Consider the following 16,631-nt stretch of genomic DNA (forward strand, 5'->3'; position numbering starts at 1 on the left):
CTATGTATTTATGCCCATCTCTGTTTAGAACGTGACGTATTTCCAATGCCATAAGTTCATTGTTACTGTCAAGTAAGTCTGCTTGGACTCAAAAAAGGAAGAACACAAATGTAACAGAAATCTGAAAATGTGTTGATCCTGATCAAACGTGTTTTTTTTATCAGATTAAGGCAGTCATGACATTTACATTATTGCAAATATCACAGTTCAATTCATCAAACTGTACTGGATACTCATTGCTTTATCTCTGAAACACATTACACATTCGCACACACACAACATGTCAGATATCATTCAGCGATAAAGAGGAAGCCATCAGGAAACCACTTAAGCGACACTTCCTGTCTGTTGCCTTGGAGACGAACTTAATTCTTACTTTGCCGAACGCTCTTAGCTTTGCAGAAAAACACAGATGTCATGTTTTCAGCCTCAATCTCAAAACTGAAAGAGAAAGCTGTTGTAGCTTGAGAATTCACCTATAGTACAGATTGTAAACAACACTTTTATTGTAAGAGTCAAGTCAGATGCATCGATTCCTTTTTTAGTCCATTATTATATGCATTAGGGCTTAAGTCCAGATGGTTTCCATGCAGATAAGCAGCCATTTTTAGTAAGGACATTACCAATGCACAGACATTAGCCCTGAGGGTGTCTTTCTATGACACAGGATCAATTAATTGTACAGCAATTTCTAATGTTTGTGAATAAACAATGAAGTTTGCACAAGAAAAGGGCAAATAAAGTAATGTTATCACCCAGCTCTCCCACCACTCTCTGTGTGTGTAGTAATTGGTTGTTAGGCCTCTAAAATGAAATGGAATATATAAAATAATCAGCTGCTTTAGAACATAATATGTTCAGTTATGAAGGGATGTTTGTGCGTGAGGGTGTATCCTGTGTTATGAGTATTTTTAACCTTGTGGATATATATAATTATTTTGTACTTTTTATTTGCCTACTAATATTATGTGATTATATGCATGGGTCACTGGATAATTCTTTGATTTTTAAGTATACAAAAAAATAACTTTATTAGGAGAAAAAAAACATTATTTAATGCTTCTAGTGAACATGCAAAGCCAGTGTGGGAAAGGAGGCATTTCCCTTTTGTTATTATCAGAGTTTTAAAATGTAATATTTTTATGATGCATTTTCTGAATAAGATTTAATGTCAAAGAATTAAAACTATACATAAAGTAGCAAAAAAAAAGAGATGATGGCACTGAAAAAAGTTAGTAATTTCATAATATAAAGAAATAAAGCTGAACCTTGCTGGCACATAAACGTAAAAAGAGAAAATCTATGAACTGAGCCTCATGCAATTTGCATAAAATCAATGAAATTTCTGTTGTTGTTTTTAGTGTATAAGCAAATAACTGTCCTGGTCATGCAAAGTGAGAGTGTCATTTAGAGCAAAATAATGTCATGGTTTTGTAGGCGTAAAAGATCGAGACACTGATCAATAAGCAAACAACACTGTCTGATGGAAAACACACCCCAGTTCTCTTGAAAAATGATATATAAATAATTTACTATTTATTTATTCATTTAATGTCCAGTCCTCAAATCTGATTGGCCACATTTCCAAGAGTACTGGCAATTGTCCTTGTTTGTATCACTCTCATTGTTTGCTAGCGACATTCCAGAACAGAAAATATAACTTAATATAGAACGTAATAAATGAAATATCACAATTTGAATCCAATAATAATGTCAATGGACATTTTATTGAGAAACATAGCAGTGTTTTTGATGACTGTGGCTGCATACCAGTTCTACTGATCACAAAGAGACTAAAACCTCTCCTTTCTCTGGGCCGCATCCAGGATTACTGCTGAATTCTTTACAAGGGTTGCACTTGTTAGGGCAAGCAGACACACCATGTCAGCAGCTAACACACTGACAGGGTGGAGAGAGAGAGAGAGAGAGAGAGAGAGAGAGAGAGAGAGAGAGAGAGAGAGAGAGAGAGAGAGAATCACACTCATGGGTGTGTCTTATACATTTAGTTCCTCAAGGAAGTACAAGTCAAATTATCTTGTTACAGTGGGCTTGTTACAGCACAAAAGAGTTTGTTGAGGAGTTTTCTTTGATTTCACCTGTCTGAGGAGATTATTTCATCACTCACATGCTGGATTTCAAACACCTGATCTGAGCGCGCAGGGAGGAAAGAGAGTTCAAACAGAAGAGGGAGAGTGAACGAGAGAAAAGGTGAGTTTGTCTTGGTCTTGACCTCTGCCCTCCTCCATCATCTTAGAGAGCTCTGTGATTATGTACACGAGATGTTGTTTACTTCAATGGATTAAAGGCATGGTGCACTCTTCCAGAAGTTGTTAAGATAAAAAGATGTCAGCATTCTGTTTTAACAGCAAGAGAGACTTTAATTTTTCAGAGTTGTTTTGGTTAAAAGTGACTGCTTTAAACATATGGAGGCTTGTAGACAATAATGTCAAGTTGAAACTTGTTTTTTCTGTTCAACCACTCCCATGTTAAACAACTAAAACACACTGTGATAGTTGATGTTCCATCCGCTGGACCTTTTATAAACAAAACAACGTCCAGTCTCTGTTATAATCTGAAGGAAACACACCTAGTACTGAAATAAAGAGTGTGATGCCTCATATTCAGGGTCAGCAGTGTCCTAACCTTGGTGAACTCGGGCTATGGATAGATTGTGAGCTTTTTTGTAGCAGCGTGTGTCAAGAGAAATAAGCTGTTGTGGGTTTAACTGAAAATATCTGGGGGGAAAGTTGTGCCAAACAGCCCAGAGTTTCACTTCCCTTATGATCAGGTTTGTACATTGTTTGATCATATTAAAAAACAACTTATCAGGCTGAGTGAGAGTCTCACACATGCATATGAGTACTAACTTTACAAAGAAAAACAACACTGGACCTTTACTGCATTCATAGAATACAAATGCTAATAAAAAAAAATCCAGGCTGTATTGGGTAATAGGGGAAAAAATCACTATGTGACATAATCACATACTCAAATCTCACTGTTCATGTGCTGTGGGGAAATACTGAGGGGGGGATGGCACAAGAACAAGCAACAAACTCGCCATATTACATGTATGCCAGTGTAGATGGGTATATAAACTATTTAAAACATGGGCATACACATTAAGGCCTGATTCTTTAATGATTTCCTCAGAATAATGAGTCTAAGCCTGTTATTAGAGAATACCAGTTTGAAAAGACCCACATATGTTGTGTTTTGGATGCTGGCCCATGGGGTTCTGGTTTGCTGACCAGGCAACTTAACTAGATAAACCAGCTGGGGTACCTCAGTCAACTAGCTGAATCAGAAAGAGCATGTATTATCTTTTTGTTAATGAAGAACATCATTATAAACCAGTTTAAATCCATGCTGGTTTAGGATAATTTAGGTAGGGTTCTCTCTAATAAAATTACCATCAGCCTATGCTGGTTTACTGGTCATACCTGGTCGCCCAGACTGATCTGTTGGCTGGTTTTAAAGGGAAGTCATCTGAAGACCAGCTTTAGCCTATCTAAAAAAAAAAAAAATTTAAGATCAGCACACCATCTTAGGCTGGATTAAGCAGGAGTTTTTTTTTCAGCAGGGCTGTCTTTAAATCATTTTAAATTAGCCTAGAGCCATTCAGAAACAAAGTGCTCCCACTCACACACTTAAAACAGGACTTTCCACACTATCATTTTTATACATTTATTGTAAATGTCACGTTTGACCCCTCTGAATAAAAAACCCCAAAGAGTAGGCGGCGGATCTCAGACGCAGGTTTTGACCTGTCTCTTCTGTGCTGTCACTGGAGCTTGTGCTGTGGCTTGCTGCTTTGTAATGACAGGGTGACTACTGTAGTCTTTAGGTTGGAAGAACAACATGATTCCTCACATCCTGTAAATCCCCTGGGCTTTACACACATGTGAACACACACACAAAGAGAGAGAGAGAGCTTCAGGCTATGTGCTGAAGTCATCTGAGGAATGCTAAATATTTACCTTGTCTGTAACAAACCTTTAAATCAGGAGAGTGGATACAGATGGTAATTTCAGCTGATTGTAACTGAACAGGTATAAAATGAATGAATTTGCTTCACCTTAGATGTTTTTTTGGCTAAGAGTCTTGGAATAAAAGTCAATCGTAATCAAATTAAGGTAAAGTTGCTTATATCTCATCTTGTCAGGTACGAATGAGCTTGTGTAAAGAAAATATAAAGAAAATATCTTAAAATGATTTATATACAGTATTTACTGAATCATATTATTTAATAAATTGTATTAAATAATACATTTTATCAAATAATATTAATATTCAATTATTAACTAATTATTACTCATGAATAAATGTTATTTTATCAAATAATATTAGATTAAAAAATATTTTACAAATATGAAGAATTGTTACAGTTATTATTTAATTACTTTTATTTCATACTTAGTATTTTATAACAAATTATATTAACTCTTGCCTGACGCACATGATTGACTATTCACACACAAACTGTGGTTTCTTATTTAAAATTATGTTTTAATAGTTCATACTATATTTTAGTATGTACTATGTAGTGAGGTGCACTCTCAGAAAAAAAGGTACAAAAGTTGTCACTGGGACAGTACCCTTCAAAAGGGTTCTAATATGTACCATTTAGGTACTAATATGTACACTTTTGGTACCAATATGTACCTTTGAGGGACTAATATGCACTCTTTAGGTGGTGTACCTTTTGAAAAGGTACCGCCACAGTGACAGCTTTCGTACTTTTTTTTCTGAGAGTGAAATGTAGAGTAAAAAATGCAAAGAAAACCTTCAAAAAAGGAACTCAAGCCCAGTATAAGCCTGATCTGATCCAATTTTAGGAACAGTTTGAAGTCCAGAGCAGAACCAACCATCTATTTTCTTGAAAAACAAAATAAAATAAAAAAGTAGACATCGTCAAATACTAGACATCAGATCAGTTTTGCTCTAATTAGAGTAAATGAGAAGTATAGTGAGTGTTAAACCCTAGGATTATGCTACTTTCACAGTTCAACTGAAGTGTACAGCATGTTGATTTGTTCAAATCAGTATTTATGTAGTTGTTTTGATGTTCCGTGTCACAGAACGTAATGGCTGTTCTAATGCACTCTAATTGAATAGAGTTCATTAGGAAATGAAACTCTAACTGCATTAAAATTTAATCAGGTTGGTTCGCCATAAACAGAATTGGATTTAAAAAGCAAAACAGAGCTAATGCGGCTTTGAAATATGACATCACTTTTGGCATGTCTTGATTCATTTAAGACCACAGTGCTTGTCATTTGCATGTTAATATACTTTGCAGTTATTGCATTTGTATATCTGTAATCTATTTAGCTAACAATTTTTAATAAATGCTGTACAAAAAGATAATCAACAATGACAAGAGCTCTATAGCGTAGCAAATATGCAAGACCTCAAAATTGCATGAATACATATTTAAGCACTTAGATGCCTGTATTTTGATACAATCTGAAGACTCGGAACTTGTAGGAACTTGTTAGTACTATGCAATGAGGGTTTTTTTCTTCATACATGTCTTTGCACGTTCTGCTGATCTGTGAAGGAATCCTAAGCTATGCTGTGTTCTACATCAGCCAAAATGCATAAAGATCATCTAATATTATTGCATTTAATTATACTGCACAACAACATCATGTAAATTTAAACATGATGAAATACTGAATGCTATAGTCACATTGATCACAGATGTTTGGATGACATTGAGCAGCATCGAGAGTCTGGATACGATGACACAACATGAGAGTCTTGAGAACAATTAGTGTTGTTTATGAGATGTGTGGGCAATGATGAGGTCCTATATGGCATGAGCTTTCCCCTGAAGAAAAGAAAGTGTTAAAGTTAGACTGTAAGGGGACTTCCCCATGGTGGGAGTTCTCCCAGGGCTGACACTCTTACCAATACACAAACAGAAATAAAATTCTACGGAAAATTCACAATTAATCATAGAGAATATTTCAGAAATATCACCATGTGATAAGTCATTTGCATATGACATTTTACATGACATTGTTATTATGCTGCTTTACTATTAATCTCTCCTTTTCCTTTTTAAGATATGGAGTCATTCAGCTCCAAGGATATGGCTCTCAAGGCCCAGAAAAAGATCCTGAGCCAAATGGCCAACAAGTCTGTGGTACAGATGTTCATCGACGACACCAGCAGTGAGATTCTAGATGAGCTTTACCGTGTGTCAAAAGAGTACAGTGGGAACCGCTCAGAGGCCCAGAAAGTGGTGAAAGACCTCATTAAGGTGGTGGTGAAGATAGCGGTACTTTTCAGGCACAATCGATTCAGTGATGAGGAGCTGAAGCTTGCCCAGAATTTCCAAAAGAAATTGCACCAAGGAGCCATGACAGCCATCAGTTTCCACGAGGTACACAACATCTAACATCTTTAAGCAGTATTTTCTGAATTTATGTTCCATGAAATTAATTCAACGGTATAGCTATAGGCATGAAACCTCCAACACTATATTGGCCAGTGTTTCAGTTTCATTGAACAAACCCTGTATATATACTGAAAGACTGGTCAATATAGTGTTGGAGGTTTGACACCTCTATATGTGCCAATCTTCACTGATTTTACATTCCATCAGTAAGAGCAGAGTGTGAAAGTTGAATTAGCAGAGCAATAGCACAGCTGTACATAAAATATATCAATCTTCACAACATAATGGGAGACATATCAGAGTTCAAAAGAGGACAGATTGTCTGTGTGCGTCTCGCTGGCTCATCTGTGACCAGGACAGTCTTTGTGGTGTATCGAGAGCTACTAGCCTGGCTAACGTCAGACCTCGTCTCATTGAGACGTGGTCTGGGAACAACATGTTCATTTTCTCGTATTTGAGGCATGGTTTACGAATGCCCAGAGCCGTTTATTGGGTGCTACGAATGTCTATCAAATGCGCCTGTACATAGCTCATAGCCAATCGTTTCAATTATACCAGATGACGTATGTAGAGCAACAGAAATTCGACGAGGAAGAAGACGATGGGTCAGAGATTTATGTGTATGCGATGGCGTTCAGCGACTATTGCCGTTTGTGCAAGACAAACATGAGGGTAGAAGGTATATATAGATATAAACAAACTGCTTCGGTGTGTCGCATAGACGTTGTCATCGTCTTGCTGCTCCCTCCCCGTTCTGTGATTGGTCCCCTCGCTGAGGCGAAAATCTGGTCCATGGAATCCAGGCTGCCTAGCAGCGTGAATAAAATCGCGCTGCGCGCAAGGCAGCATTGGGAAACCCAGGCTAGAGAGCTACGGTATCCAAGGTAGTAACTGTCGACTCAAGAGGAAGCTGTCTGAAAAGGATGTCCAAGTACTAACCAGGATTGTATCAAAAAAAACATAAAACCACAGCTGCCCAACTCACTGAAGGATTAAATTTGCACCTCGACTCTCCTGTTTCCACAAAAGCTGTTCGTCGAGAGCTGCACAGAGTCAATATTCATGGTCGGGCTGCTACAGCCAAACCTTTGGTCACTCAAGCCAATGTCAAATGTCGGTTTCATTAGTGCCAACAGTGCAAATCTTGGGCTGTGGACAATGTGAGATATGTTCTCTGATGAGTCCACCTTCACTGTCTTTTCCACATCCGTAAAAGTTACAGTGTGGAGAAGCCCCAAAGTGGCTTAATGCCCGGACAGTTGCTGCCCAGAGTGAAGCACGGGTGGATCAGTGATGGTTTGGGCTGCAACATCATGGCATTCCCTAGTATACTGTGCTTGATGCGTACGTCACTGCCAAGGACTACCGAACCATTCTGGAGGACCATGTGGACCTAATGGTTCAGACATTTTACTCTAAAGGGTGTGCCGTGTATTAGTATAAGACACCAATACACACAGCAAGACTTGTGACAGAATGGTTTGATGAACATGAAAGTGAAGTTGAATATTTAATAGTTAAATATTTTTGAGCCACTTTGAGGTGTTTTAGAGGAGCCAGGCAGAAAACGTTTTCCTCTAGCAGCATCACATAGTGACCTGGCCTCTGTTCTGGAAGAGGAATGGCTCAAAATCCCTCTGGCCACTGTGCAGGACTTATATCTGTCATTCCCAAGACAAAGTGGTGCTGTACTGGCCGCAAAAGTAGGCCCTACACCATACTAATAAATGATGTGGTCTAAAACCAGGTGTTTAAGTTTCATTGTCCAACCCCTGTATATATATTGGCACTGAATAAGGTGGTAAAACAATTAAATGAAAAATCTAAAGTTTAGACTCTCCAGAAATGTAACATACTTTGACCATTGACAACTAACATCTGGGAAATTATATGATTACTTTTTGGGTGCCACCTGGAAGAGTGAATGGAATGGAATGGAATGGAATGGAATGGAATAGAATAGAATAGAATAGAATAGAATAGAATAGAATAGAATAGAATAGAATAGAATAGAATAGAACAAACAAGCCATTTCTAATCACAGTATTTAAAACATTGACAAAAATGTTTACCATTTGACCATTTTGACCATTGACAACTCATGTAAGATCTGGGAAATTATATGATTACGTTTTGGGAGCCACCTTCTGGCATACTGAGGATAGGATAAGATTGATATGATATGATGTGATATATGATATAAGATAATATTTTTCTTTTACAGAAATTAAATAATCAATTGATTGATTGATTGATTGATTTGTTAATTAATTATTTGTCAATTGATCATTAAGTGGCAAAGAATTGCTTCCAGCTTTTTTAACAAATCAAGTGGTGCAGTTCTAAACAAAGCCATATTTGTAACCAGTTTTGTACTTTATGCTCACTAAAGTCTCTTCTTTACCTTTTCAGGTAGATTTCACATTTGACAAGGCGGTTATGTCAGGGATCCTGAAAGAAAGTAGGGACATGCTTCTGAAGCTTGTAAATACTCACCTCACAGCAAAATCCCACGGACGCATCAATCACGTCTTCAACCATTACGCTGACCCTGAGCTCCTCACCCAGCTTTACAACCCAGCCGGGCCCCTAAAACCCCACCTCACCAAAATCTGCAACGGGCTTAACAAACTGCTGGAGAACGGGACGTTATGAGGGCGGTGATGCACTGACAGACTTTTACAGGATTGGCATGGAGGGCCACCCGTGATCTCAAACTGCATACAATGCAACCAAAAAGTGACTGACTGACAACATCGAACCTTTGAAACAGTGTTGCTGTGCCTTTAATGAATATTAGATCATTGAGTGGCCTGATAGTGTTGACACAGCCGCAACCACTGCCTGAGCGAGCTCAGATCAAATGTAAAAATATATGAACTATTTTTTTTTAAGCTCTGAGACTCCAGCTGCGTTGGATGGAGGTTTTCTATTTTTTAATGATGTATAAACCACTGGGGTTCTGCCACTCTGTAAATTAGAGCACATTGTGATGTTCAATACTGTTAACATTTTTTGAGCTGAATATGTTCCTCCTAGGACAACAAAATAACAAAAACCAGAACTCACAAACACGTTTTAGTCTCTTCACACTGCCATCTAGTGTTAAACTGTGGTTATGGCTATGATATACAAATCTAAGCTTGGCACTACACAGTCATCAACTATATTTTTACATGAACATCTCTGAGGGGGATCTGCTGTGTTCTAAAATGGAACAACCACTAAATAAATACTTACCTACAGCCCTCACTCACTGCTTATTATGTAATTTGCATTCAGTGTTGCAATACACTACCATTCAAAAGTTTGTGGTCAGTACGTGTTTTAAAAAAAAAAAAAACTTTCAGCAAGGATGCATCAAATTGTTCAAAATGACAGTTAAGTCATTTATAATGCTACAAAATATTTCTATTTTAAATAAATGCTGTTCTTTGTTTAACTTTATGTTCATCAAAGAATCCTGGAAAAATGTATCACTGTTTAGTTGAGCACCAAGTCGGAACAATAGAATGATTACAGAATGATCATGTGACACTGAAGTCTGATCACTGGCTGCTGAAAATTCAGCTTTACCATCACAGGAATGCATTACATTTTTAAATATATTAAAAATAGAAATGTTATTTTAAATTGTAATAATTTACACAATTTTAACTGTAAGCTACTATAATGTATTTGTATTGTAAATGTATTTGTAAATGTATGACTACATTTTGTTGTTTGGAAAACATTCAAAGTCATAATTCACACCCTAATAGGAATCATGCAATCAATGTCTAAAAGTGTTTTGGGTTAGAAACGCACATGATTGATGGAATGCTGCAATTCAGTTCTTACATTAACTGAATAAACACAATGTATGCTTTAGTTCAGTTACAACTTAGGGGCCATTTTCACGACACGTTTCCAACTAAAAACTGGAATTTTTAATGCGTTTTGGCCATTCATTTATACAACAACAGCATTTTGGGGGTCTGAAAAAGCAAACTTTTAAAAACCGGTTTTAAAATGCAAGATTTTGAAAAAGATACGCAAATGAAAAAACGTTTCCATTTTTAGTACATTGTTGTCATGTAAACGTACCATTAGATCATCTTTACGTACACTGATTACCACTCAAGATTTCGAAGACCAGGTTAAAAGACCAAGATCAGTTTGTGTTTATGGCATTTATGGCATTTAATCTGATTCATATTACATTGATTTCCTGTGGGGCGTTGCATTCACAAATCACTAATGCAAATCACGAACTGGTCCAGGAAAAGAACAAAGGTGAAGGAAAAAAAAAACAGAAAATGAAGCATTGCAGTGCAAAACTATGCATTGAAAGATGCAGATGTCCAATGGCACATTCCCAAATACTTATTCAATATTCCTAAAACTAGTAGGCTACTTCTATCAATTATTTGTGAGGTAGTATTAAATATCAATTAGTAAATTAGAACTATTTTTTAAGCAACATTCCTGATTTCTTTTCCTCAAATGCAGTAGTCCACATCACACCTAAAACTGTCCAGCATTACTTTGGTTACAGCAGAATTATAATTTACATTATTACTTTTAGGCATCAGGCTTGTGCTTTTACAGTGCTAATATGTGTGCATGTCTAAAGCTGGTAGCCTTTTTATAAAAACAGGACTATTGCATATCACTCCAGCAATCTCCATCACATTTTAAAGGCATGAAACCAGAAGAGGGATCCCTATAAAAAAGTCCTACACCAGAATAAAAGCCTACATCAGAGCTGGAAGAATTCATCCTCCCTATCCCTCAAATTCCTGGTCCGTCTGGTGATGGTAATGGGAACAGCTCCCAATGTGGCCTGCTGGGAGGATAAGGTGTTGGACTTCAGATTGCTGTGACGGAGTTGCTCCATAGTAGAGATCCTTTCAAATGCAAAAGTAAAATTTTTCAGTGATTTCATTACTGGAAAAGTTATGCTTTACGTATGAAAAAAAAAATCGGAACTGATTCCTTAATGGTGGATAATGGCTTTCTATATAGGTGTAACCAGTTTAATGAATCAGCTGATGTTCATTGTAACCCATCCTGAGTCAGATGACTCATGGTTCTTCCATTGAATTGAAACTTGCTGAATGACTCGTTTGACAGCAAACAAAACGATAGCAAACAAAACGTTTGCAATAACTGAACTCTGTAATACCCCAACAATAATGTCAGCAGTCATAATTTCATTTTGACAACTTACTGTTTCTCTCCCTCCTGGCAGGTCTTCACAGCTGCTTGTTTTGACTGACTGATCAAGCTGTCTATTTTTTTCAGGTACTCCACCGGTGACAGATCAGCATTCGCTTCACATCTGCTGGAGTCTGTTTGGCTTTTGGGGGTCTCATTAGAAATCTCTGTGTGTGTTTGTGCAGGACTTGTCTCCTCCTCGGTCAATTCAACTCCATTAGTGAAAGACACAGACTCAGTCAGCAGCACAGGGATGAAGAGGGACTCCTTCAGGAATATTGAATCATTTGTGTACAGTCTGTTTGCCCTTTTGATTTGCTCCATCTGTAAAGCAATTCAAAGTTATATTGATAATTATGTAATTATCAAAAAACTAAACGTTTAAAAAGTAAAGACCTTATTCCTCAAATACCTGCTTTCTGATTAGCCTACTTACAGACACGCCATACTTCAGTGATAGTCCTTGCAAAGTTTCCCCGGGCTGTACTTTATGCTCAATTCGTCTTTGTCTCACGGGTGATAACGAAGAGGACACCAGGCTGCCGTAGGACCGGGTGCGCTGGCCGCGAAGGAGGCCGTGTGTCCCGGTCTGTGTCGCTGAGTGATCCGCGGACATGACCAGAACTCCAGCGGGATCAAGAGTTTATCCAATATTACTTAAGATGAACTTCAGCTGACCATCTGCGGAGGCTGCTGAACGCAAGACGGCAGGACTCATAACAGCTTCTGTTATTAGGGCAAATTATAGCGGAGAAATGAAGTCTGCAGCAGTTCACATAAACAATCCCTGACTTACTTGTCACGCACTTGGAATAAACTTGTCAACGAGCGACATTACGAACCGATATAAAGCATTTAGCGCCATTTAACCAGTTGATACATTAACGTTACACCGTGAGAAATAATTATTCAGTCCTGCGTAGTTGCTAGTCCCAGATAAGTTTGAACAGTTTGAACATGTTTCGATTAAATAACAGCGGTGCCCTCAAAATGATCAATTCAAACATTAATACATAAACCATATAACCTAAAGAGACATATACGGGTGCCTTTACATTCTAGGTTCAGACACTCATGAAACGTATTTATTACAAGTCCTTAGCAGATTAGCTTAGCTTCTGTTGCCATGGCGTCGGCTAAATGTAAGATCCGCCCTTGTTGCTCTCATTTCGGCGAACCGACTCATCAGTTCTAATTTCGGACATGACAAAAACTGAATCAGTCTGATCGGATCAGTCTGAATTTACCCGTCTGTTAAAGCCTTAAAGGGATGGTTAGTTCACCCAAAAATGAAAATTCTGTCATCATTCACCCATGTAAATGATTCATGTATTTTCTTCAAGTCGTTACAAACATGTATGAATATTTTTGAAGAATATGGGTAACCAAACAGTTGTGGAGCACCAATATTGACATCCATATAATGGAGGGGGAAAAAATACTATGGAAGTCAATGGTGCCCCACAACTGTTTGGTTACAAACATTCTACAAACTATCTTCTTTTATGTTCCATATAACAAATAAATTCAAATATGTTTGGAACAACTTGGGGGTGAGTAAACGATGACAGACAGAATATTACTTTTTGGGTGAACTATCCCTTTAAGAACTGACTCAAAGGAACGATTCGTTCATGCATTGATCGGACATCACTACGTAACGTTACCCACAATTCCACAGACAAAAACAGGAAGGAAGGGATGTTTTTAGTAAGACTGCTTATCGGTGGTTGTAGAGAAATAAGAAAAATAAATTACTTATAATTCCTAGAAGTATAATTACAAGTCACCAAACATGTCTTTCAAACGGGAGGGTGATGATCAAAGTCAGCTAAATATACTGAAGGTATAACAAAAACAGCAAACAGACAAAGATATGATATTTGCACCAACCCCTTTTCTTTTTCTCACTGTCTTTCTCTGTCTATCTTTCTCTTACAAGAAACGACGCGTTGCAGATCTTCTGTCAAACTTTATCTCAGATGATGAAGCTGTTCTGATGAAAAACGGGAGGTGATTATTGTATTGCTGGTTGAATTGCACCAAGAAGTCTGACTGAATTTATCCCATTCACTAAGTAATGTTTTTCCTCATTGCAGATACAGCTGCCTTGTGTGTTCTCACCGTCCTGTATTTGACACTGTTGATATGCTCATGGTGCACAGGAAGGGAAAGCGACATCTTGAAGGTGAAATTCTACACATTTACTCAGCCTCTGTATAAACTGGCATTCAGGATTTAAGTCCTCTTTGTCTATTCATTTATAGGAATGAAATGGTTCTACGGCAAAAAGAATAAACTGCAACGTGAAATTGATAAAAGGCGGCATCAAGACTATGTCAAAGCAGAAGATGATCGACAGGTGTCTGAATGCATTTTCTTCAATCAGTTTATGCAGTGGTATCCAAAATTCTATCCCTCTATCTTGTATTTTGCCAATATAATACACTTTTGTCAGTGATTAGTGACCTAAAAATTGTGCGCAGAATGATTTAATTTAGTTAATTTTTATTTCCAGGTTTTATTTTTTAATTCGCCGATTTTCAGAGTAGTCCCAGACTGTACAGTACATATGTTGATATAACAAGGTTATGTACTCAGTACATTATTGCTTGCCCTCAGGAACCCTCCAGTTCAGCTCCTCTACTGAGCCAAACACGCAAAATTACCCATCATGCCTTACTCAGAACTGCTCCGTACAGTAGCTGCCACAGAAAGGCCAGGTAATGTCTGTGAGCTGAACCATCTTTATGAACCTTCTGCTGTCATGTCAGAATTTGTATAGACTTCTCTAGGCTGTTTGTGTCTTTCTAGTCTCTTTGACCTCAACCACGCTTCATATCTGATTGATTTTATAACATCGACAATAATAAACTGACTTGAGCTTAATAACAATACTATTGTCTTCTGTAGAGCTTCTTATAGCTGAATTGAACTTATTTCTTAATTGATGAACTTTACAAAGTTATTGAACTGACCTGAATCAACATTGAATTGACTTGAGCTAATAAAGACACTATTGTCTTCTGTAGAGCTGCTTTACAGCAGAATTTGTCTCATTTTTAATAAAATCATAATGTTCCTGTTTATTATGGTGAAGCTGCTTTAAAACAATCTGTATTGTATATATAAATAAAAGTGACTTGACAAATTTATCTTCATTTTGCACTTATATTATAATTTTCTACATTCATGAAGTGAACGAACGGAATCGTCAGAATGCGGCCAAGAAGACGGAAATGATCAAGTCAACAATATCAACCCTCACACGTCCATGAGCACAGGAAGCATTGACTCCATGTCAATAGCTAACACAACAGGTACAGCAAAAGTCTGTTTATGTTAAGGCAAGATACATTTTGTGCTTATAATTCCTTTTCATTTTCCATATGCATTGTGTTAATTGTCATGTGTAGTGCATCAGGGCCAGACTGAAGGGAAAGGAGAGACAAAGAAGAGAAAGAAGGGGTCCAGCATTGTGACCTCCACTGATTGTGAACCTCTAACAGAGCAGAGACGGAGAGAACTGGACCACTACCTCAAATTAAAGAGGTATGGCAACACTCCAAACAATGGCTCACATTACTGACTATAGAAGTGGGGCCAGTTGCATAAACAGCCAAAGTGTTAAGACTGTAGATGTGTCCCAATTCGCTTATGTAACTGACTTAAAGTTATGACAGTGAGAATAAATGTATGCTACTCATTTATCAATATTAAGGTGACTGCTCTCTTTTTCTCCTTTTCTCCTTACTCCACTATTCCAGTTCAGGGTGGCTGCAGGACCGAAGTGGTAAATGGGTGAAAGATGAGAATGTCGAGTTTGACTCGGATGAAGAAGAACCATCTCTGTTGCCTCCTTCCAGTGAATCTTCATAGCAGATTCTGCTGAAACAGCTCCATACAGTTCAGCAACTGCTTAAAAGGCTTCAGGCTACAACTGTGTGTGAGATGACGATAATGTTCTCGATAGTCAGCTCTCATATGACATCTTTAAATGTGACCCACTTTATATACAATAAGGTTGAAACTTTAAGACATTCTTTCCGGAAAAGAGTTTGTGCTGTTGCATTTAGCTAATTGTATTAGTACTGTGTACTTGCCATCTGGTTTAAACAATTTTCTGATTCTGACCCAATAGAGGATGTTTTAGAAAATAAATAAAGTTATGACCTCCTCAGTCTGTTCAATCTCATGTGGTGTATTTTTACAAATATCATTATCATTTTACTTTTCATGTGTGAATGTTGGTTGCATGATTGAATAAGTCCAAATCTGTTCCAAATCGAGAACAGAATGTGAAACGGCTGCTTCGTACTGTGGTTCCTTTGCCAAATGCCATCAGAGTGATCTTGGCAGAGTGGGACCACATTCTACAGTAGACCTGAGAAGTTTAGTCACCCACAGAAAGGGAAAATTCACTTTTGTGACTGTTGTACCTTTTTATGAATTCTTTAAAAACTGTACTTGTCAATTGGTGACGCTTGGGAATCATAGCAGGATAGCAGCTGTTCCAAAGGGGAGCGTAAATCTCCTCGAGGAAGGCGGTATATATTTGGAGCTTTGTAACTCAAAGCCATCAGCCAGGGTTTCATGACTGGGTGCTCTATGTATAAATAGGTTAGTGGAGGGGGGGCAGGAAGCACGGCCGTGGGATATTGAATAGTTCCATTTGTTTTGTGCCTCCGGGTTTGGGTCATCATTTGCACAGGTTAATCATATAAAAGTTATGAAATGACTCGTGCATCATTTTATCTCAATCCTCTATTGATTTAATAATGCATAATCTAAATCTAATCTATATTGTAACAGAGTCCAGATCTTCAAATGTTAATGACGCTGTTTTTTTGCAGTGAGTCTGTTGAGAGCATCTGCTTTGAGAATGTACTGTTTACACTTCCCACTTTTTTTTTTAAGAAATCTCACCAAGGCTGCCTTTGATAAAAAAAATCCGAAAAAAAAAAACCTGTAAAATTGAGAAATATTACAATTTAAAAAATGTTTCTATCTTAATATATTTTAA

General features: G+C 37.5%; 3 protein-coding genes across 4 annotated transcripts; 2 read left to right on the forward strand and 1 right to left on the reverse strand.

Moving 5' to 3' along the window:
* Positions 1–2,007: 2,007 nt before the first annotated feature.
* Positions 2,008–9,661, forward strand: tnfaip8l2b (tumor necrosis factor, alpha-induced protein 8-like 2b). Its single transcript, XM_082150976.1, has 3 exons — positions 2,008–2,208; positions 6,075–6,394; positions 8,822–9,661. The coding sequence occupies exons 2-3, from the start codon at positions 6,077–6,079 to the stop codon at positions 9,062–9,064; spliced, it is 561 nt and encodes a 186-aa protein (XP_082007102.1). The 5' UTR covers positions 2,008–2,208; positions 6,075–6,076; the 3' UTR covers positions 9,065–9,661.
* A 905-nt stretch (positions 9,662–10,566) lies between these two features.
* lysmd1 (LysM, putative peptidoglycan-binding, domain containing 1) lies at positions 10,567–12,824 on the reverse strand. Of its 2 annotated transcripts, none has more exons than XM_082150975.1 (3): positions 12,045–12,824; positions 11,622–11,932; positions 10,567–11,298 (listed from the first exon to the last, which is right to left on the reverse strand). In XM_082150975.1, the coding sequence occupies exons 1-3, from the start codon at positions 12,222–12,224 to the stop codon at positions 11,151–11,153; spliced, it is 639 nt and encodes a 212-aa protein (XP_082007101.1). In that variant the 5' UTR covers positions 12,225–12,824; the 3' UTR covers positions 10,567–11,150. The 2 variants fall into 2 exon arrangements, with proteins under 2 accessions (XP_082007101.1, XP_082007100.1); XM_082150974.1 differs by having other exon boundaries at positions 12,021–12,823.
* A 295-nt stretch (positions 12,825–13,119) lies between these two features.
* On the forward strand, positions 13,120–15,791 carry scnm1 (sodium channel modifier 1). The gene is made up of 8 exons (XM_082150973.1): positions 13,120–13,454; positions 13,551–13,621; positions 13,708–13,796; positions 13,876–13,970; positions 14,231–14,331; positions 14,807–14,928; positions 15,025–15,160; positions 15,376–15,791. The coding sequence occupies exons 1-8, from the start codon at positions 13,404–13,406 to the stop codon at positions 15,485–15,487; spliced, it is 777 nt and encodes a 258-aa protein (XP_082007099.1). The 5' UTR covers positions 13,120–13,403; the 3' UTR covers positions 15,488–15,791.
* The last annotated feature ends 840 nt before the right edge of the window (positions 15,792–16,631 follow it).

The sequence above is a fragment of the Leuciscus leuciscus genome (genome assembly GCF_965113295.1).
Source record: "Leuciscus leuciscus genome assembly, chromosome: 20".
Classification (NCBI taxonomy): domain Eukaryota; kingdom Metazoa; phylum Chordata; class Actinopteri; order Cypriniformes; family Leuciscidae; genus Leuciscus; species Leuciscus leuciscus.

What these genes read in the sequence shown, in the direction of transcription:
- tnfaip8l2b (XM_082150976.1), top strand. Translation starts at nt 6,077, where the DNA reads ATGGAGTCATTCAGCTCCAAGGATATGGCTCTCAAGGCCCAGAAAAAG. An exon ending in CAGCCATCAGTTTCCACGAG is followed by an intron (nt 6,395 to 8,821) that starts GTACACAACATC and finishes TTACCTTTTCAG; the next exon opens with GTAGATTTCACATTTGACAA.
- lysmd1 (XM_082150974.1), bottom strand. Translation starts at nt 12,224, where the DNA reads ATGTCCGCGGATCACTCAGCGACACAGACCGGGACACACGGCCTCCTT. An exon ending in GTAGGCTAATCAGAAAGCAG is followed by an intron (nt 11,933 to 12,020) that starts GTATTTGAGGAA and finishes ATTGCTTTACAG; the next exon opens with ATGGAGCAAATCAAAAGGGC. An exon ending in TGCCAGGAGGGAGAGAAACA is followed by an intron (nt 11,299 to 11,621) that starts GTAAGTTGTCAA and finishes TGCATTTGAAAG; the next exon opens with GATCTCTACTATGGAGCAAC.
- scnm1 (XM_082150973.1), top strand. Translation starts at nt 13,404, where the DNA reads ATGTCTTTCAAACGGGAGGGTGATGATCAAAGTCAGCTAAATATACTG. An exon ending in GGGAAAGCGACATCTTGAAG is followed by an intron (nt 13,797 to 13,875) that starts GTGAAATTCTAC and finishes ATTCATTTATAG; the next exon opens with GAATGAAATGGTTCTACGGC. An exon ending in CACTACCTCAAATTAAAGAG is followed by an intron (nt 15,161 to 15,375) that starts GTATGGCAACAC and finishes CCACTATTCCAG; the next exon opens with TTCAGGGTGGCTGCAGGACC.